This window comes from Myripristis murdjan, chromosome 1 (assembly GCF_902150065.1).
Source record: "Myripristis murdjan chromosome 1, fMyrMur1.1, whole genome shotgun sequence".
Lineage (NCBI taxonomy): Eukaryota > Metazoa > Chordata > Actinopteri > Holocentriformes > Holocentridae > Myripristis > Myripristis murdjan.
Window position 1 is genome coordinate 2,402,671 of NC_043980.1, and position 20,316 is coordinate 2,422,986.

The 20,316-nt window shown below is 42.9% G+C and overlaps 1 protein-coding gene across 1 annotated transcript in view; it reads left to right on the forward strand.

Moving 5' to 3' along the window:
* Window positions 1-2,959: 2,959 nt before the first annotated feature.
* LOC115377887 (protein NLRC3-like) overlaps window positions 2,960-20,316 on the forward strand; it is a 35,044-nt gene continuing 17,687 nt past the window's right edge. Inside the window, exons 1-8 of the mRNA XM_030078338.1 lie at window positions 2,960-3,048; window positions 3,294-3,407; window positions 3,607-3,685; window positions 3,952-4,180; window positions 4,576-6,373; window positions 6,473-6,646; window positions 6,801-6,974; window positions 7,146-7,192. Of these exons, the coding sequence (XP_029934198.1) occupies window positions 2,960-3,048; window positions 3,294-3,407; window positions 3,607-3,685; window positions 3,952-4,180; window positions 4,576-6,373; window positions 6,473-6,646; window positions 6,801-6,974; window positions 7,146-7,192 (2,704 nt within the window). The remainder of the gene's footprint in view (window positions 3,049-3,293; window positions 3,408-3,606; window positions 3,686-3,951; window positions 4,181-4,575; window positions 6,374-6,472; window positions 6,647-6,800; window positions 6,975-7,145; window positions 7,193-20,316) is intronic.

Sequence of the window (20,316 nt, forward strand, 5' to 3'; positions counted from 1 at the left end):
CCAGGTCCGCGGCCGTGTCTGGGGTCAGCTCAGTCAGCCATGTTTCCGTAAACATCATGATGCTGCACTCCCGGTAGTCCCTCTGGTGCCGAGTCAGCGCCGCTAACTCGTCCATCTTATTGGGAAGAGATCTTACATTCCCCATGATGATGGACGGGAGGACGGGTCTGTATCTCCTCCTTCTAGCGTGGCGAGCAGCTCCGGCACGGCTCCTCCGTCTCCTCCTCTTCAACGTCGGGCCTCTCGTGGGGCAGCACCGCGGTGCCACGGAGGGCCAACAGCTGATCCCTACTGTAAACAATGGGGTCCCGTACACGGTCTCCAGACACGGACGAAAAAAGTGAAAAAAACAAAAGAAAGACCAGAACAAACACGGCGACTTTGGTCTCCATAGTGCACTGATCAGTTAAAGAAACCAATAAATAATTAAATAGAAATAAAAGTTAATCTTAACTTTAAACTAGAAAAAAATGAAAAAAAAAAAAAAAACGTTCAAGTGAACGGGAGCTGCTGCAACAAGCTGCCACTAGAGCGGCGCCATCTTGTTCACACAAGATAACACAGCAGACTAAAATACAATAAACATTATAGCTGCTGTGCAGCAATGGTCGGGGCATTGCATTTTGTATCAGTTGAGGCTTGACCTCACAGTTTCTGGCATGAAGGACAACTCTCTACCTCACTGAGCTAATTGGCAAGTGTCAATTCATGTTAGGCTTCACAAATTGACTAAGCCAGCCACCTATGCATGGAAAGGCAGATTTCAAACCACTTAAAAAAAATAAAATAATAAGTCATCAAGACAAAAATCTGACAATGATGATCTGGCATGGGACTGGACCTTTGTGCACAGTTTGGTGAATTTTGGCACATGGGAATGTTGCACAAGCTGAGGCTTGAACTCAATCTTTGACACCGAGGCCTGGCCTCTATCTCACTGAGCTAAAACTTCACATGCAGCTTCACAAACTAACTGAGCCAATCACTGACCTGCAGGACAGCAGGCAGCCATGCATGGAAAGGCAGATTTTAAACAGCTGTCAAAAATTCAGTTATTAAGACAAAAATCTGAAAATACACACATTACATCTAGACAGCATGGAGATGTTGATCATTTGTTTTTAACAATGATTGATTTGCTGCATAAGTGAAAAACTGATGTTTAAAAATGCCATTCTTGCATTGACTCCAATTGTTCACATGAGAGCAAAATTCAAAATGCTGTCAAAAATTGGCTTGTGTTTGCATCTGAGGTAATCTGGCATGGGACTGGACCTTTGTGCAAAGTTTGGTGAGTTTTCATGCATGGGAAGTATGATTTCCTTGGAAGAAGAAGAAGAAGAAGAAGAAGAAGAAGAAGAAGAAGAAGAAGAAGAAGAAGAAGAAGAAGAAGGAGAAGGAGAAGAAGAAGAAGACCTGGAAATACAATAGTGTCCTGACAGCTTAGGCTGCCCAGACCCTAAAAAGAAAAAGGTAGAAGAATTAGAAAAACAGATTCAACAATTAGACAGAGAAAACCTTGCTCCTTGCTCCTCTATTTTGAATCCATTTCTAAAAGTTCAGAAGCCTGGATGGATGAAAAGGATTGAGAGAACTTCCAAACCTGTCCACTTGATGGCGCTCATGCTCCATAAACAGAATGTGAAAGTGAAAGCAGTGCCTTGTGCTGCTCTGAACAGCCGTGCTGCTCCCTCGAGTAAGCCCTGACTGCAGTCCGCAGACCGAGGAGTGGCTCAACGTGGGTGGAGCTAAACGTTTGACTCCGCCCACTTGCTCAATGGCAAGCGGCCAGAAGAGGTTGCTAACCCTAACCCTAACCCTAACCCATATGGAGTGTGGGAGGCCAGTGCACCTGACCCACAATGTGGCTACTCAGCATCAATCCATTTCACCTAACCTTAACCCTGACCTGATGGCGCCCGAGCGGAGTCAAACGTTTAGCTCCGCTCACATTTAGCCCAACTCCGACCTGCTAACTATAGTCACCGCACGGAGTCAAATGTTTAGCTCCGTCCACATTTAGCCCAACCCCGATCTGCGGACTGCAGTCAGGTGCAATTGGAGTCTCCCTCTGTGCTGAAAGTTGAGATTGAGCAACAGGAGAAGCAGCGGCATCTTCTCTCTCTCTGGGTTTCCTCTCCACATGAAGCTGGAAAGTCTCTTGGATTTGATGTGGATGTGATTCAGCAGGTAAAGACCCGACCAGGGATCAGTACAGATGTTTGTGTCTCACAGCTGGAAGACTGCAGAGCAGACTGGGAGCACAAGATGGCGGGAGGGTCTGTCAACATGTTGTTTATATGTTTTACAGAGGGAAATATTCATTGTGCTGTCATGTTCACTTTTAATGTTTGACATGTCTTCTTTTTTATCCGTGTTCAAATTCAGTTCAGAGTAGATCGTAATCTGAACTCATTTGATTGGCGAAACAAAGCATGGAACACCCAGTGTTCCTGCTTGGATCCGCTTGATGGGAGTTCCCCTTTTCTGCTGTTGACTCACCAAGAGAGCTGCCAGCTTCGATTTCAACACTGACCCTTCATAACGTAAGAGAAATAACTTCATTTATTTCACAAAAAAACAAACAAAAAACATCAGAAAATTAGCAAAATAATTACCAGAAAATACAGAACAATTAGTAAAACAAACAGACAATTATTTATAACTATTATGAATACACATTTAAACTTCAAGTTATTGGAAGGTTGCTGAGAGGCTGAAATGAGAGCTTTGTAAAGGTCAGTAGTTTCCAGTCCATGTGTGAAGAGTCCCAGAGGATTCAAAGTCCTCTGTAGATGAAGCTGCTCAGTGGGTTTGATGTAAAGGGCGGCTGCTCTGAGTGTTACGTCCACTCTGTATATGTGACATGGTGCTGACAGGAAGACAGCACACATCCTGTCATGGAAAGCTTGTTGTCATCAATCAGCCGCTGTGTTTGTGTCAAGGTGTGGGCTCGGCTATGGATGTGTGTGAGGAGAGAGAGGAGGGGTTCCCTGCCTCTGAAAGCACTCTGTCTGGGGAACATGACAGCCAGACCAAAGCTAAGAGGTGAGATGAGGATCTCTGACTGTCCATGACTGTTCTCCATCTCAGAGCTCAGCAGGCAAATCAGCACAGCAGCATTATTCACAGGAAAAGCTCTGTGTGTGTTCACACTATCTCTTACACATAATGTTGCTTCTGAAAATAAGTACATGATTATTATCTGAGTATGTTAGTGTTCCTAAGAAAGTAAAAGAGTGTTGTTCATAGAGACACAGATCCCTTCACTGTGTTCATGATGTTTCTATCAGGATCCAGCAGGAGAGACCAGACTCCCCTGGACCCAGCTGGGTGTCCTTCAAGAGCGACGGGTCTAAGAGTCAAATTATTAACTTCAAAGACACACAGCCCTCTGCTGATGATGGGTAATTATTTAAAGATCCAGAATCGCTTCGGCCCCTCAGACTCTGTTGACTGAGTTTCCTCTTTAAAAACATCACATCCAATAATCAGAGCAGCTTCTAACATGGAGTTGATTTGTGTGTTTCTCTCTCTCTCTCTCTCTCTCTCTCTCTCTCTCTCTCTCTCTCTCTCTCTCTGTGTGTGTGTGTGTGTCCTCCTCAGAGTCCAGCAGCAGAGCACAGAGGTTCTCAGTGGTCAGTCTGCCCAGGAGCATCAAACACACCTGGCCTCCATATTTCTGGTGTGTAAATGCAGCGATATGACACCAGAGCGAGTGCTGTTCTACTGAACATCAGCTCTCAAGGAACGCCTCTTGTCCAATCAGATTGCTCCACTGGCACTAACTGTTGTAGAATGAACAACAAGGTCCAAACTGAGCAGCAGCTCAGCTCATAATCGTCTCCATGCTGCACTTTGGACTTTCAGGCTCTTCAACCTGGATCTGATTTTGTGTTTTGGGTCCAAATTTGAAAATGGAACTTGAATTCTTTGATTTTTCTGTTGCAGCTGCTGGAGGAGAACATCAACACCTTTGTGAAGAAGGAGCTGAAAAACCTGCAGAGGTCTCTGAGTCCAGATTACCCAGAATGCTCAGAGAGGCAGAGGGAGGATGAGGAGGTGTTGGACGGTGAGGAGGAAGAGCAGAGGAGGAGCAGCAGAGAGGCTTTTCTGCAGATCACACTGCACCTCCTGAGGAGAATGAAGCAGGAGGAGCTGGCTGAGCGTCTGTGGAGCAGTAAGAGGCTTTTAACTCCTTTAACAGGATGGAAAGGAGGAATGATGGGAAAACTGAATGTTTGCATTTGTAACCTCTGCTGTAAATACAGACATTTCTAAAACAAGAGCTCAGCAATCCCAGATTGGAAGGGAAATGAGCACAATCCTCATGGAGAACCTGGTTAAAGTGTTGATTTGTTCATATTTGTGTAAAATGCTGAACACAAAGTTGACATGGAAAATGTTGCCTTTCACATTTGGCTGCAGACAGTCAGGACTGGTTTTTCCACCAGCAGCTATGAGCTAAATGGATGCCATGCAGCCACAACTCAGATACATTTACCAGCAAATATTCACATTTCTCTCATTAATGTGACATTCACTTACTGATGTTTTTGTTCTTAGTTCATTCAGAAACTGCCGCTGCAGCGTGCCAACATAAACTCAGATCTAACCTGAAGAAGAAGTGTGAGTGTGTGTTTGAGGGGATTGCTAAAGCAGGAAACCCAACACTTCTGAAGGAGATCTACACAGAGATGTACATCACAGAGGGAGGGAGTGGAGAGCTCAATGAGGAACATGAGGTCAGATGGATTGAAACAACAGCCAGGAAACCAGCCACACCAGAAACACCAATCACATGTGAGGACATCTTTAAACCTTTACCTGGAAGAGATGGACCAATCAGAGCAGTGATGACAAAGGGAGTGGCTGGCATTGGGAAAACAGTCTTAACACAGAAGTTCACTCTGGACTGGGCTGAACACAAAGCCAACCAGCATGTCCACTTCACATTTCCATTCACTTTCAGAGAGCTGAATCTGCTGAGAGGGAAAAAGTTGAGCTTGGTGGAACTTGTTCATCACTTCTTCACTGAGACCAAAGAAGCAGGAATCAGCAGGTTTGAGCAGTTCCAGGTTGTGTTGATCTTTGACGGTCTGGATGAGTGTCGACTTCCTCTGGACTTCAACAACAACCAGATCCTGACTGATGTTACAGAGTCCACCTCAGTGGACGTTCTGCTGACAAACCTCATCAAGGGGAACCTGCTTCCCTCTGCTCGCCTCTGGATAACCACACGACCTGCAGCGGCCAATCAGATCCCTCCTGAGTGCGTTGGCATAGTGACAGAGGTGAGAGGCTTCACTGACCCACAGAAGGAGGAATACTTCAGGAAGAGATTCAGAGATGAGGAGCAGGCCAGCAGAATCATCTCCCACATCAAGACGTCACGAAGCGTCCACATCATGTGCCACATCCCAGTCTTCTGCTGGATCACTGCTACAGTTCTGGAGGACGTGTTGAAAACCAGTGAGGGAGGAGACCTGCCCAAGACCCTGACTGAAATGTACATCCACTTCCTGCTGGTTCAGTCCAAAGTGCAGAACGTCAAGTATCATGGGAGAGCTGGGACAGATCCAGTCTGGACTCCAGAAACCAGGGCGATGATCCTGTCTCTGGGAAAACTGGCTTTTGAGCAGCTGGAGAAAGGCAACCTGATCTTCTATGAAGCAGACCTGGCAGAGTGTGGCATTGATATCAGAGCAGCCTCAGTGTACTCAGGAGTGTTCACACAGATCTTTAAAGAGGAGCGTGGGCTGCAACAGGACAAGGTTTTCTGCTTCGTCCATCTGAGCCTTCAGGAGTTTCTGGCTGCTCTTTATGTCTTTCTGACATTCATCAACTCTGGAGTCAATCTGCTGTTCCAACAATCAGCCTCCTGGTGGTCTGCACTGTTCAACGATACATCTGAACTAAAACCCTTCCAGAGTGCTGTGGACAAGGCCTTACAGAGTCCAAATGGACACCTGGACTTGTTCCTGCGCTTCCTCCTTGGTCTTTCACTGTCGACCAATCAGACTCTCCTACGAGGCCTGATGACACAGACAGGAAGTGGCTCACAGACCAATGAGGAAACAATTGAGTTTATCAAGAAGAAGATCAGGGAGAATCCCTCTCCAGAGAGAAGCATCAACCTGTTCCACTGTCTGAATGAGCTGAATGACCATTCTCTAGTGAAGGAGATCCAACAGTACCTGAGATCAGGATGTCTCTCCACAGTCCAACTGTCCCCTGCTCAGATGTCAGCTCTGGGCTTCATCTTACTGTCATCTCAAGAAGATCTGGAGGTGTTTGACCTGAAGAAATACTCTGCTTCAGAGGAGGCTCTTCTGAGGCTGCTGCCAGTGGTCAAAGCCTCCAGGAAATCTGTGTAGGTTCATAGAAATCTGAACATATGAAACACACGATGCTTTTTACTCAAGAGAGAGAAAAATGACAGATATTGTCTTCGTCTTTGATTCCTCCTCAGGCTGAGTGGCTGTAATCTGTCAGAGAGAAGCTGTGCAGCTCTGGCCTCAGTTCTCAGCTCCCAGTCCTCTAGTCTGAGAGAGCTGGACCTGAGTCACAACGAACTGCAGGATTCAGGAGTGAAGCGTCTCTCTGCTGGACTGGAGAGTCCACACTGCAGACTGGAGGCTCTCAGGTCAGGATTCCTCAACCTGCTCAACACATGACCAGTTCAGTCCTGATTTCCATGCAGCTTCATGTCACTGAACACATTCCTAAGCTGTGTAGGTTTTTGTGAAAACACAAAGCAGATGATGTGGTGGACTGATTGTGTTTGTGATGGTGTGCAGGCTGTCAGGCTGTCTGCTCACACAGGAAGGCTGTGCTTCTCTGGCCTCAGCTCTGAGCTCCAACCCCTCCCATCTGAGAGAGCTGGACCTGAGCTACAATCATCCAGGAGACTCAGGAGTGAAGCTGCTCTCTGCTGGACTGGAGGATCCAACCTGGAGACTGGAGGCTCTCAGGTATGGAGAGACACTCACAATGTCTTATAGAGGGCTGAGGAATATTGTTTCATGTTTAATGGTGGACATGAGTGACATGGTCTACTAAATCCTTCATAGGGAAGGTTATTTACTGCCCATGTTTCCATCCTCAAAGAGAATCTGCTGCTCTGACTCTGTTTCTTCCTCCAGGGTGGACCATGGTGGAGAGCAGAGGTTGAAACCAGGTGTGAGGAAGTGTAAGTGTGGATTTAGTTTGATTCATCAACACAAAACCTTCAGCTGTTTAGATGTTGCAGCTGCAGTTTCTGCTGTTTGTTCTCAGCTGCTTTTACCTGCTGAACCAAACACAAACAGATCTGATGCTCCACTGCAAACATCATCACAGTTTCTCCATTATATTTAGGGCCCGAGCGCTGAAACAGCGCGAAGCCCTATTGTTATTGTAGTGTTTTTTCTTCTCCTTCTCCTTTCTTATTATTATTACGTCAAAATAAACCTTAATTTGACCCCCTAAACATGCTCCAAAACTCACCAAATTCGGCACGCAGGCCAGGTCTGGCGAAAAATTTGATTAAATGGACAAACGGACCCCCTAAGTGCAAAAATGGGCTCGGTAGCGCCACCTAGGCACACAAAGGCAGCCGCTGCAGCCCACAGGAATGTGCTAGAAAGACCAAACCAATGCCGAAATGTAGGTCTCATCAAGCCCTACAAATCACGCACTGACACCCCCGACCTAAAACCAACAGGAAGTCCGCAATTTGCGGTTGAACATCACGTTCTCGCCCAAAATTCCGCCTTTGAACAAAATCTATCTCCTCCCTGGGCGTAAATGCCAGCGGCTTGAAAATTTGTAACATGACAGAGGACAGAGTGCTGAACAAAAGTTGCTAAAGACTTTATAAGGATTTTATAAGCCCTCAAAGTCGGAGTGACCAGAGCCAAAACCTCATTTTTTCCCATGGAGTTTGGTGTGGAGAGGCTGACACTTGGCACTAATTAAGCCCCTGGAGTCTAAAGTAAAAGTCTGACAGCTTTGAAAACTATGCAGATGGAAAGAGGACAAAAATTCCTACAAAAATATGTAGTTTTGATGTGGATTGGACCAAGTTTGTGGGAGCTGTGAAGACTTTTCAAACGTTTTTGACTCTGGTGTGCTCTGCTCTGCACTCTGCCTGGACATGTGACTCACTCTAGCTGCCTCAGGAATGCGCAATACACACCCATTGTAAGAGCTCAGAGGGAGCAGAAAACACTCTCAAACTAAAACTGCCATAACTCAAAAGATAGCAAAATCATGTAAATGGGACATTTATAGATCCGAGTCTCATGACTCGTTTAAGCTTTGAATCAAGTCTGTAACTCAAACGGTGACCGAGCTGTGACGCCTCAAACAGGGGTGGGTTTTCTGGATTTCTCCATTGGATTGAATGAGGATTTCTCTGTCTGCCTGCATTTTGGTGTGATCATGCCACAGCTGCCACTACTCAAGTCAGTCACACACTAGGACATGCTAAGGGCGGCATCTGCTGGAGGGGCGCTGCTAGTGGCCAGAGGGGCACCAGCAGCGAATGTACTACCAGTGGGTTTTTGTTGGCGTCGTGTGTGTGTGTGTGTACGTGCGTATGTGTGTGTGTGTGTGTGTGTGTGTGTTTGTGTGAGTGAGTGAGTGAGTGAGTGAGTGAGTGTGTGTGCCTGCATTTTGGTGTGATCATGCAGCAGCTGCCAGTACTCGTGTCGGTCACACACTAGGACTTCCGCGGCCTTTCAAAATAAAAGCACAAAACTCTTTCAAAATGAAAGCACCGAAAAATACCCTTAAAACTGGCACAAACTGACGAATTGTCTGCGCTTCGACACGCGCGCCGTCCCCGACGTGCACGGGGGGGCGAGGGCCCGTCCAACGCTGCTTGCAGCTTTAATTTTACACATTTCTCTCAAAACAGTTCAGTGTGCTAATGTTGCCCCCTTGAAAAATGTGACAGGAAAATGTTTCCAGTTTGGCAACTATTCTTCCCGGTGCTTTTCCTTTTTTTTCTCTCTCTTTTCGTGAAGCAACTGGACTTCAAGTGCTTACCTCTCAGGTACATACAGAACAACAATGAAGCACACAGTGAAGCCGCGTAGGGGAGCCAAGTTCTTAAAGCAACAGTACACATTCTAATCAACTTGCTCTGAGTTTGCAAAAATAATACAAAATAAATTATATAAGGAAATGGATGGCAAAATAATGATAATGAAATAAAATATTCACTGTACTGTCCTACTGTACTCTACTGTATTTTTTTTTAAACATATATAGACACAGTATATTCTAGTTGGCAACACTAAAAATGAGAAAACTTCATGTAATTATACAATAAAAAACTGATGCACTGCAATAACTTTTTTCTTTTTTTTTTCACAATGAAGATTATGCATTAACCATTTTGTGTATGTAGTTTACACCAAGTGATTATAACTTTAAAATAATTCTAACAGGGAAATCTTCACATCTCTATGAAGCAATATATGAAGTGTAAATGTAGTTTAGTTTGTGTATAAATGGCTCTTCCAGATATAAAGTGAATTTCCATAGCAGTTTGTGACGTCAATCCATTCAGATCCTGCTGTGAATGAAGAATAAGATTAAGAAGAATAAGAATCACTTTATTGTCATTGTCATGTTAACAACGAAATTAGGTGCAATCCTTCACTGCAGTATAGAAAAACATTAAAAATAATAAAAATGAGTTTTAAAAAAACAGTAACACGCACACATATACTCTTTCACGTTCCAATATTGCACAGCTGACACCATGTGTCGTCATCAAAGTGTTGAGACAAATCAATAATCAAACTGTTAATAAATCAGCAGATAATAACCACAGCAGGTCTGTTGTGTCTTGTTCTCTCCATCAGATTCCTGTGACCTCAAACTGGACAAAAACACAGCAAACAGATTCCTCGTCCTGTCTGAGGACAACAGGAAGGCGACAGAGGTGAGAGAGAAGCAGCCATATCCTGATCACCCAGAGAGGTTTGAGGACTGGAAACAGATCCTGTGTAGAGATGGTCTGACTGGTCACTGCTACTGGGAGGTCGAGTGGAGAGGACAGGTTTATATAGCAGTGACTTACAGAGGAATCGTCAGGAGAGGAGGCAGATTTGGCCGCAGGCTTGGAATTAATAAAAACTCCTGGAGTCTGATCTGCTCTGATGGAAGTTTCACTGCCAGTCACAATAACAGAGACACAGTCATCCCTGCCCCCTCCTCCTCTAACAGAGTGGCAGTGTATCTGGACTGGCCTGCTGGCTCTCTGTCCTTCTACAGCGTCTCCTCTGACACACTGATCCACCTCCACACCTTCAGCAGCACCTTCACTGAACCTCTGTACCCGGGGTTTAGGTTTGGGTCTGGTTCCTCAGTGTCTCTGTGTCAGATCTGAGGAGTGAGAGTCGCGTCTTCACACTGCTGATCAGAGACAGCTGCTGACATGACAGTTCACTGTATTTCACTACATTTTTAAAAAAACATATTGAACTATTTATGAGCAGAAAAAAACCCTCAGGAACAAACAGAATCAGAATCAAAAACACTTTATTTGTAGCCCATTTATACCTTACATAATAAGAGAAAGGCCCTGAGTTCTTTAACTTGATCATCTTATGTATAAAAAGTGAAAATCAGATTTAATTAATCACTATCACCACACTTAATGAACTGTTATTATTGTTACTTTTTTACCAAATTCTGAAATGAACTTTTAAGTAATTAGGTTACCTCAATAAAATAAGTGTACTTTCCCTTTTAACTGTTGCACAATCAAAACCTTATACTTTAACACCTTTGACAAATAAATAACCAAGCTTCACACTGTAATTAGTTTTAGAAATATTGCAAGTGAACTTATTTACTGAGAAAATGTATCAAATTCACAAAATCAGAGCTTCATTTCCTTTTTTAAGGAAAATATCAATTCACTATGACAATATATCAGCTATATGACAAAATACTTTTCAGCAATTCAGACTTCAAAATTATATGCACAACAAAGTTAAATCCATGGTCCCACACTCACCCACACACACACAAGCCGGCAAAGTGAATGTAACACCTGATGCAGGCCAGGCACTAAATATCTGCCTGCCTGCCTGTCTGTACAGACAGACAGGTATTCTATAATAAAGAGACTGAAATGTGAATCTGCCACAGCAGATTCAGCACCATGGACAGTAGGGGAGACTGGGGTAAGATGAGCCATTTTTCATATTTAGGATCACTACATCAAGGCAATCATAGTTTTGTCGCTAACTAATATATCTGCATATATTTCAGGATGTTGTGCATCTCTTCAAACAAACAGAATGAGTGTAAACATAACTGTTTCTATAACATAGCATGTCCAAAAAAAGTGGTCTCGTGGCACAACTTACCCCGTGTATGGGGTAAGTTGAGCATAGGAGCGGGATAAATTGAGCCGTATCCCTACTCCCCCCCACCTTCCTCCCCACCTCCATCCCACCCCTCCCTCACCTTCTCCCTCCCTAAATAACAGTCACTTCTTCACATTCATGTGTATTTTTATGTATTAAACACAATCCAACAGGTACAATAAACAGCTGTTTTAACATGCCTTAAAGTGCGCTTGGGAAGAGAACATTAACAGCTGTGTTTTTGGAAAGAAAACACTAGAACACTAGTTTCTTGGTGTCCTTGCTGACAATAAGGTCAGTTATAAACATATGAATGTAACACATTTGAACACTGAACCAAAATACACTTACCTCATACACTTAATATGTAATTAATATTTATTTTATTTTTATTTTTTTAATTAATTAATTAAATGATTTTTTATTTATTTATTTATTTATTAATTCATTCATTCATTCAATATTTCATATTTATTTAATATTTAAGACATTTAGGCTACAGCCAAAATACACTTATTAAGTGTATGGGGCTCCGGCTCAACTTACCCCTGGCCAAATGGCTCAACTTACCCCAGAGCTACCATTTTGACTTTTTTAGTCCCCACAGCTAAAATGGTGCACTTTTATGCTAGGTTTATGACCTCATGTTGTAGCTCATAGATACCACAACTGATATATAAAACAAATTTAAAATGATCTGTTTTGGTCTTAACAGAATTCTCATGAAACTGATCAGAATCAGAATCAGAATCAGAATACTTTATTGATCCCCAGGGGGAAATTACTTTTTGTTGCAATAACAACTCCCACTCGAAGTGTACAGTAAAAAGAGCAATTAGTCAAGAAAAATAAAGAAAGGAATATAAATATAAATATAAATATATATAGAATAAAAGACAGAAAAAATATATGTACAAGTGCAGACATGGACAGAAGTTATTGCACTATAGGTTATTGCACCTAAATATGGTATTGAATATGGATTATTGCACAGGTTATTGCACATAAGTATGGTATAGAATATGGATTATTGCACAGGTTATTGCACATAAGTATGGTATAGAATATGGATTATTGCACAGGTTATTGCACATAAGTATGGTATTGAATATGGATTATTGCACAGAGGGAATTTGCACAAGAGTTCGTTTATGGGGCCAGCCCACTAACTTAGAGTGTCTGACACTCAGAGTGAGGAGTTGTACAGTTTGATGGCCACAGGCAGGAATGATTTCCTGTGTCGCTCTGTGGTGCATCGTGGTGCGATCAGTCTGGTGCTGAAAGAACTCCTGTGTCTGACCAACACGTCATGGAGCGGGTTGGACACATTGTCCAGGATGGCTTTCACCTTGTGAAGCATTCTCCTCTCTGACACCGCCGTCAGAGAGTCCATCTTCACTCCCACAACGTCGCTGGCCTTGCGGATCAGTCTGTTGAGTCTGTTAGCGTCCGCTACCCTCAGCTTGCTGCCCCAGCACACCACAGCATAGAGGATAGCACTGGCTACCACAGACTCATAAAACATCCTGAGCATAGTCCTGCAGATGTTGAAGGACCTCAGCCGCCTCAGAAAAAAGAGGCGGCTCTGGCCCTTCTTGTACAGGGCATCAGTGTTCTTCCTCCAGTCCAGTTTATTATCAATGTGAACCCCCAGGTACTTGTAGTCCTCAACAATGTCCACATTGACCCCCTGGATGGAAACAGGGGTCACCGGCACCTTGGTCCTCCTCAGGTCCACCACCAGTTCCTTGGTCTTTGATAGACTGAATTCACTTTCAAGAGTAAAAAATGTTTTTTTGGAAATAAATGTCTAACCACTTTGCCCATGTGGTTCTTACCTTCACAGACTCCATGAAATGATGCCTTCCTCCTAAATATTTGGTCAAATGATCAATGTTTTTTACCGTTTCCTAGCAACAGGGGGTGGCTCAACTTACCCTTTGGCTCAACTTACCCCAGTCTCCCCTACCTGCGGGGCGAATTCAGCACCACTGACAGTAACTTTAAGATTTTCCATGGAGATGTGCAGGTATAACCATGTTCTTGTTAACAAGTTATCCTGCGTGTTTGTTATTCTTAATCGTATTATTATAGCGAATTTCAGTTCACTACTCCTACCACAGTTTCGAAAAAAACTATGACATTATTATTATGAAAACGTGTGTCTCAGTCGGGACGGGTGTTCTATGACTTCTGTACATTCATGGAGTTACCATGGTGACAAAAATCCCCAAAAACTGTGCCAAATGTCCAATCCACAACGAATGGCGCAAATTTCACAAGGCCCGTACTCCTACACCGTCAAGAATACCTTGATACAGTCAATGTATGAAATGTGCGGCTTGGTCAGGTCTCCTAGCCTGCAAATTTTGGTTGCGATCACAGTTACCATGCCAACATAAATCGTGATTTACTTTTTTCAAAAAATCCCATAGGAAATGAATGGGGAGTTTAGAGCCACACAACTCGGTCAAATTTTAATGTAAAAACATGGTTTGAATGTTGTCTGAACCAGAATCATCAGGACTAATTTTGGTCCAAGGTTGGTAATGTTTGGCGTTACCATGGCGACAAACATCGCAAACAAATTTTTCCAAAAATCCCATTAGAAATGGATAGGGACTTTGAGGCCACATATCTCGGTCATACGATCATGCAGAAACGTGAATCAAACTTTAAAAAGGTGACACTGACCAGGACTATTTTTGGTGTAAGGGCTATTTTCAAACACCTTAGCATTTTTTATAAAATCACAGTTTAAAGGTTGACACATTTTCCCGCCTTTTTTCAGTTTTCAAAGTGTGTGTATGTGGAAGTCGTTAAGCGGCTAGAGTGGGGCTCTAACTGACAGAGTGGGGAGCTGGGGTGAGGATTATCTTAAAAAATAAAACATAAATCGCCCTCACGGGCACATAGTTTGAAGCACGCACTTCATTTTTTCCAAAGAGGTAGCGATTTATGCCCTCTCTCACACAATGCATCTACTTTTACTGTGAGACCAACAGAATTTGAATGGCGAGCCTCTAAAGACAACATGCCCCTTCGTTTTCCCCAATAGGCTTCAATTTTATTTTTTAGGAGAAGAACGGAGCTGATTCTGTTTTTCACTGTTCTTTACATCGCTCTTCTGTCCACATTTTAGACCCCAGGAGCACAAAAATACACACAGTGCTTCAGGAACCCCTTGTGGCGCTCAGTGTCTGCTCGGTTTTCTGATAGGAGTTACCGTTTTGGCACAAATTGGCCAAGAGTAAGTGCTTCGCCAAGCACAAAATCTGCTCTCTGACCGACATTTCTGTCAACGTTGCCTAGCAACAGAAGTGTACTCTACATGCACACAAGCTGAGTTCCGATCCACAGTGCACTGCGACAGAGCTCCTCCTCCCTACACAGGGAACGTCGGCTTAGGGAACTTCACTTCATGAATTTACTCCAATCGGAACACCCTGCAACGTCACAGCTGTTTCCGGCCGAGTTTCCAAAACACACCCAGGTGAAATGTCTTGTGAAATGTTATTTCATTCATTCACATTACCGCTGTCATTTGCAAGATGTACGGTTGTTATTCCTAAATAACCGTCACGTCTCGTGCACCCCGTTGTTGTCAGCGTAATCAACTTAGCTTAACAAGCAAAAACTTATAAATAAATGTGATTTCATTGCAAGATGTACAGTGTCATTCCTGAAGAGATTCGTATCACATCATTTACAAATTGTGTGTCATATTATATGCTGATCACTGACAGATTATTTTAAAATCCTTAATAATGACAGTGGTGAGAGAAATAACCGCTGCGTCTCGAGCACCCGGTTGTTGTTGCCATAAACAACGAGTTAACAGTTGGTTCGACTCGCCGGCGTGCAATGACTGATGGGTAATATCCGTTGGCAAACTGGGCGAAGTGAGCAACTGTTGTTCACTTGTTCCCTGCACAGTTCACAGTACCCTTCGAACTGCTCCCTGTGGTTTGGAATCACACTGAACATGGCGGCACACCCCGTGTAGTCCTCTGCGCAGGGAACTACAGGGCGATTGGAACGCACCTACAGACTACATATTGCACTGCTCTTCTGTAAAATTTCGGTTTGCTACTCCTCCCACAGTTTGGAGCGCACTCATACAAATTATACATCAAAGCGTGCGCTGACAAAAGTCTTGGTTTTTCAAGAATGTATGAATGTATTGGTCAACTTTGATAGTTTTTGATCAGTCCTTGTTGAAGAATCATCCTCAATTTAGAGAGGTTTTTCAGTTTTTAATGGGAGGTAGCATCACATGTGCACACTAACATGCTCACACACAGACACACATATTCCTGTCTTTATATCCTTGTGAGGACATTTATTGACATAATGCACACTCTACACACTATTACATAGACACACACCTTCCTGTCTATAATACTTGTGAGGTCATTTATTGACATTAAGCACACTCTACACACACAATATAACTGAATGCAGTTCACTTTCATATATCACTGTTCTTACTTTGTAGTGACACACACACACACACACACACACACCCATGCAGATACACACTCTTCCACGCACATACACTACATAGCTGAATGTAATTCACTTTGTTCATACATCACTATTCTTACTTTTTAGTGATTCAGACAGAGGTCAGATGCGCACCCCCCGGTAACAGGCCACCGACAACGGACCCCGAGGCACTCTCAAAATTTCCGCGCAAGAATTTTCTAGTGTGTTTGTTGTTGTCTTTATGAGTTTCCTAGGCCATTGATTTAATTAATGCCAATTTGTTTGCATCTGTACATTTAAAATGCACATTTAATAAATCAACACATCTGTAAAAACTGCCGTCTTTATTTCATTTCATTGATAACAGCCTGAAAAGGTGATTCTATAACTCTGTTCAGCCTTAATGTGACTGCTTACTGTCCTTACTTTTGCTGCTTAGCCACATTAATCGGAGCTGATGTTAAATTGGAGTGACACACCCCCAGCTGAAATAAAACATCTGCCGGTGAGTTTATGAAAAGACAGATGTTTGTTCTATTTTCTCCAGTGGATATTCTAGTTACAAAACAGTTTTGTGTTGCTATGTGTGGTATTTATTCAGTTTTGGGAATCATGGAATCAGATCTCATGTATTTCCATTGAAACGGACAGAATACTAGCAAAAACTTTTATATTTTTAGAGCGAAATGCCCACAGTATGGATACTGTGTTGAAAAAAAAAAGTTGCCTTTCGTTCAGGGCGGGCCCAGCCCCCTAAAGCCTGCCCTTGAACACGGGTCTGAGCGGGGCTTCTCAAACTCTTGTGCTCTGGAGCCCGTGTGAAATGATTTTTCCTTGGGGACCCCGATGAGAAAATGTGTTTTGCGTTGTATAATTATTTAAATTCTAAACTTAAACACAAACAAAGACTTAATTGTGATGATTTTTTTGAATTAATTTATTAATAGTAAAAGTAACCCTATGAAACTTGAGCAAACTCACTAAAATTAACAAACAATTACTCAAAAAAAGTGGAAAACATTGTTGATTAAAATGAAATGTTTAAAGGTGAGACCAGCGATGCTGGATCAGAGCTCTTGTCTAGAGCAGGGCTACTCAACCCTTGGCCCGGGTGTCAAAAGATTTTTGTGTGTGCACATAAAATTTGTGCACATATTTAATAAAATGTGCATATAAAATGTACTTAGAGTCCCTGATACCTACAAGACACAGAGTACAAAAAATGCAGAATGAGACCGACGAGGAAGAAAAGGATGTCAGTTGACTACAGTATATTCAGCTGAACAGAAAATACCCATACAGTGGTCTCAGTTCTTGTCTTGTGGTGACAACAAAGAACAGCTGCAACAGTTTCTTGTTGTTTTTACGTTTCTGTGTTTTTAATTTCTGTTTTAATGCTTCTTGCACTCTTATGTAATGCACTTTGAATTGCATTGTGTATGAAATGTGCTATACAAAAAAATTTGGCTTGCCTTGCCTTATTAAGTCTTATAAACTCGTCAGTTTATGGTCTATTATAAATACATTACGAAAATGAATCTTGAATATTAGGACAATATGAGAAGATTACATATAAAAATCACAGCACTGGCGATTTTGAAACACCTGCAAAATAATTGTCTGATTCTACAATTATATTACAAAAACGTATTGATGATGATGATGATGATGATTCTATACAATATATATAAACATAGTCATTCATTTTGACCACAGACTGTGGGATTTTGACACAAGAAGTAAATAAGATGAGCTGTCAGTCTGCTTCCTCCCTGTTAGCGTGTTTACATTGCGGGGGTGGGGGATGGGTGGGGTATTAAACGCAGAGCTGTAATCTACAAACAACAGCCGTGCATCGGCCTTGATGTGATCGAGCACCAGTCTTTCAGTGGCACTGCCAGGTGTCAGTGCCACCGGCCTGTAATCATTTAGCTCAGTCAGTCTGCTTGGGAACTGGCACGATGATGGATGTTTTCAGACACGTGGGGACAGAGCACTACAACAGAAGTAAGCTGAAGATATTTGTAAACACCTCAGCTAACTCTGCAGCGCAGTCTCTATGAACCCGTCCTGATACTCCGTCTGGTCAGTTGCCTTTCTGGTGTTGATGCTCTGGAGAGTCCATCTCACATCTGCTGTTTGCACGGTGAGTGGCTGGCTGTCGGTGGCTGGAGCTGGAGAGACAGCTGTTGTTGTCAAGTGAAACCAGCACTTAACAACTGTCGTTCACATGAGACCACAACAACGGTCAAGTGAAACCAGTGCCTTCATTAACACACCCACAGGCATTTTTGGTGGACACTCCCACAGAGGTATTTCAGGTAACACTCCAGGTGCATAATTTGTGCACGAGCTCTTGTGCACATATAGTTTGGCATGTAAAAATTGTGTCTGTTGCACACATTCTAAATGTGGAACTCTTGTGGCAGAGAGAAAAAAACAAACAGTGGAATAGGCCTTTAATTGGTTCAGGTAAAAGGGAGTGGGGAGCAGAGGAGATAAATTGGACACAGAGCAGAGAGGAGTGAGAGCACAAAGGAGGAGATCACTAAAAGCTAAACCAGTTTCTAGAAAATGTAACTAAAATCTCGAAGAAACCAGTAAGACCAAAACCAACCGAAGAGTAAGGAGGAATTGCAGTTTGTTGTATGAAAAAGCGCTGGGCTGAGGAGAGGAGCTGAACCCTGGAGTGTGCTTGGGGGAGTGTCGTTTGGTGTGCTTCATATACAGCATGCTTGGAAGCTGTTCTCTGCCTGGGTGGATCCATAGAAGTTGAAGCTAAGTGCGACGTCTCCCTGCCTGTCGCTCTCCAGGCTTCTCTTCCTCTCTCTCTCCTTTCACCTGTCCACCCTCCTGACCCACACTATTTCACTGCCCCTGTCCCTGGTTCTTTAGATAGCCCCCCCAAAGAACCCACACACATTCATGCAATCATATGCTTAACTCCTGAACTGAACTGAACACACACACACCCACCCCTGCTCACATATGCACACCTGACTTTCTTGAACTGAACTGAATTGAACTGGACTTAACTCATGTTCACTCACACCTTTCACTTTGTCTGAATTGTTTATGGGACTACTGAATTGAATTTGATTGTTGTTGAGTGTTTTTGGTTTATTGTGTATTTTTTTAAATTTAACTGATCAAGATTTGCTTTGCTATGCTTTGGGTTGGGAAGGTGAACAAGAGAGCTGGTTTGTATATACCGCATCCCCATATTTGATTTGATTGTTTGCCTTTGATTTAATTTCATTAACATCTGATTGATGCAGATTCTTTCGCTGTGAAAGGTGTTTTGTTCCTTTGTTTGTATTCTTTTGTAGCTAGGATAGCAGGAGGGCTAATCGAGTTTTGTTTTGTACTAGGTTATGTATCTTTAACCATTTTATAATTTAGAAAAAAAAAATTGATAGGATTAACTTTCTCCTGTCTGGCGCCCGTTAACATACCTAGTACATATTCCTACGCTACACTATCATCTGCTGGGTAATGGTTGCTTTTAATCATTAACCCATGTTGGTATTTAGTTAATGCGTGGATTCTAAGCTGTTAGCATGCATGTAGATGAGCCATGTGTTACTCTCATCTCTCATCTCTCATCCTCAACCACTTATCCGAAGTCGGGTCGCGGAGGAAGCAGTTTCAGCAGGGGACCCCAAACTTCCCTTTCCCTAGCAACATCAACCAGCTCTGACTGGGGGATACTGAGGCGCTCCCAGGCTAGTGTGGAGATATAATAATAATAATAATAATAATAATAATAATAATAATAATAATAATAATAATAATAAATTTTATTTGTAACGCACTTTACATTTAACAATCTCAAAGTGCTACAGAGGAGAAAGAAGAAAGATTAAAGGATCAATAAAATGTTAAAAGGATTAAGAGAACAATAAAGTATTAAAGGAGAATCGGGCAGGCACTAACAAAAGGCCTTTTTAAATAAGTAGGTTTTTAGAGTTCTTTTAAAATCATTTGTAGATTGTTGGGCCCTCATGTGGTCAGGGAGGGCGTTCCACAGCCTTGGGGCAGCAGAGGAAAAGGCCCGATCACCCATGGAACGAAGCTTGGTTCTTGGAGCTTGGAGGGTGATTGAGCTTGCTGAGCGGAGGGTACGTGAAGAGGTCTGGAGAGTGATTAGTTCCTGGAGGTAAAGGGGGGCTTGTCCGTGAATGCACTGGTAAGTGAGGAGGAGGACCTTATATTCAATTCTGAGTGGGACAGGGAGCCAGTGAAGAGCTTTCAGGATGGGAGTGATGTGATCGTGTTTGCGCATTCTCATTAGGATTCTGGCAGCACTGTTCTGAATGTATTGTAATCTCTGAATGCTCTTGCCAGAGATTCCAATGAGGAGAGCATTGCAATAGCCCATGATAGAAAGATGTTTTACAGAGCTGTTTGATCAAAGGTCAGTTGGGGGTCTATTTTAACACCCAGGTTGGTGACA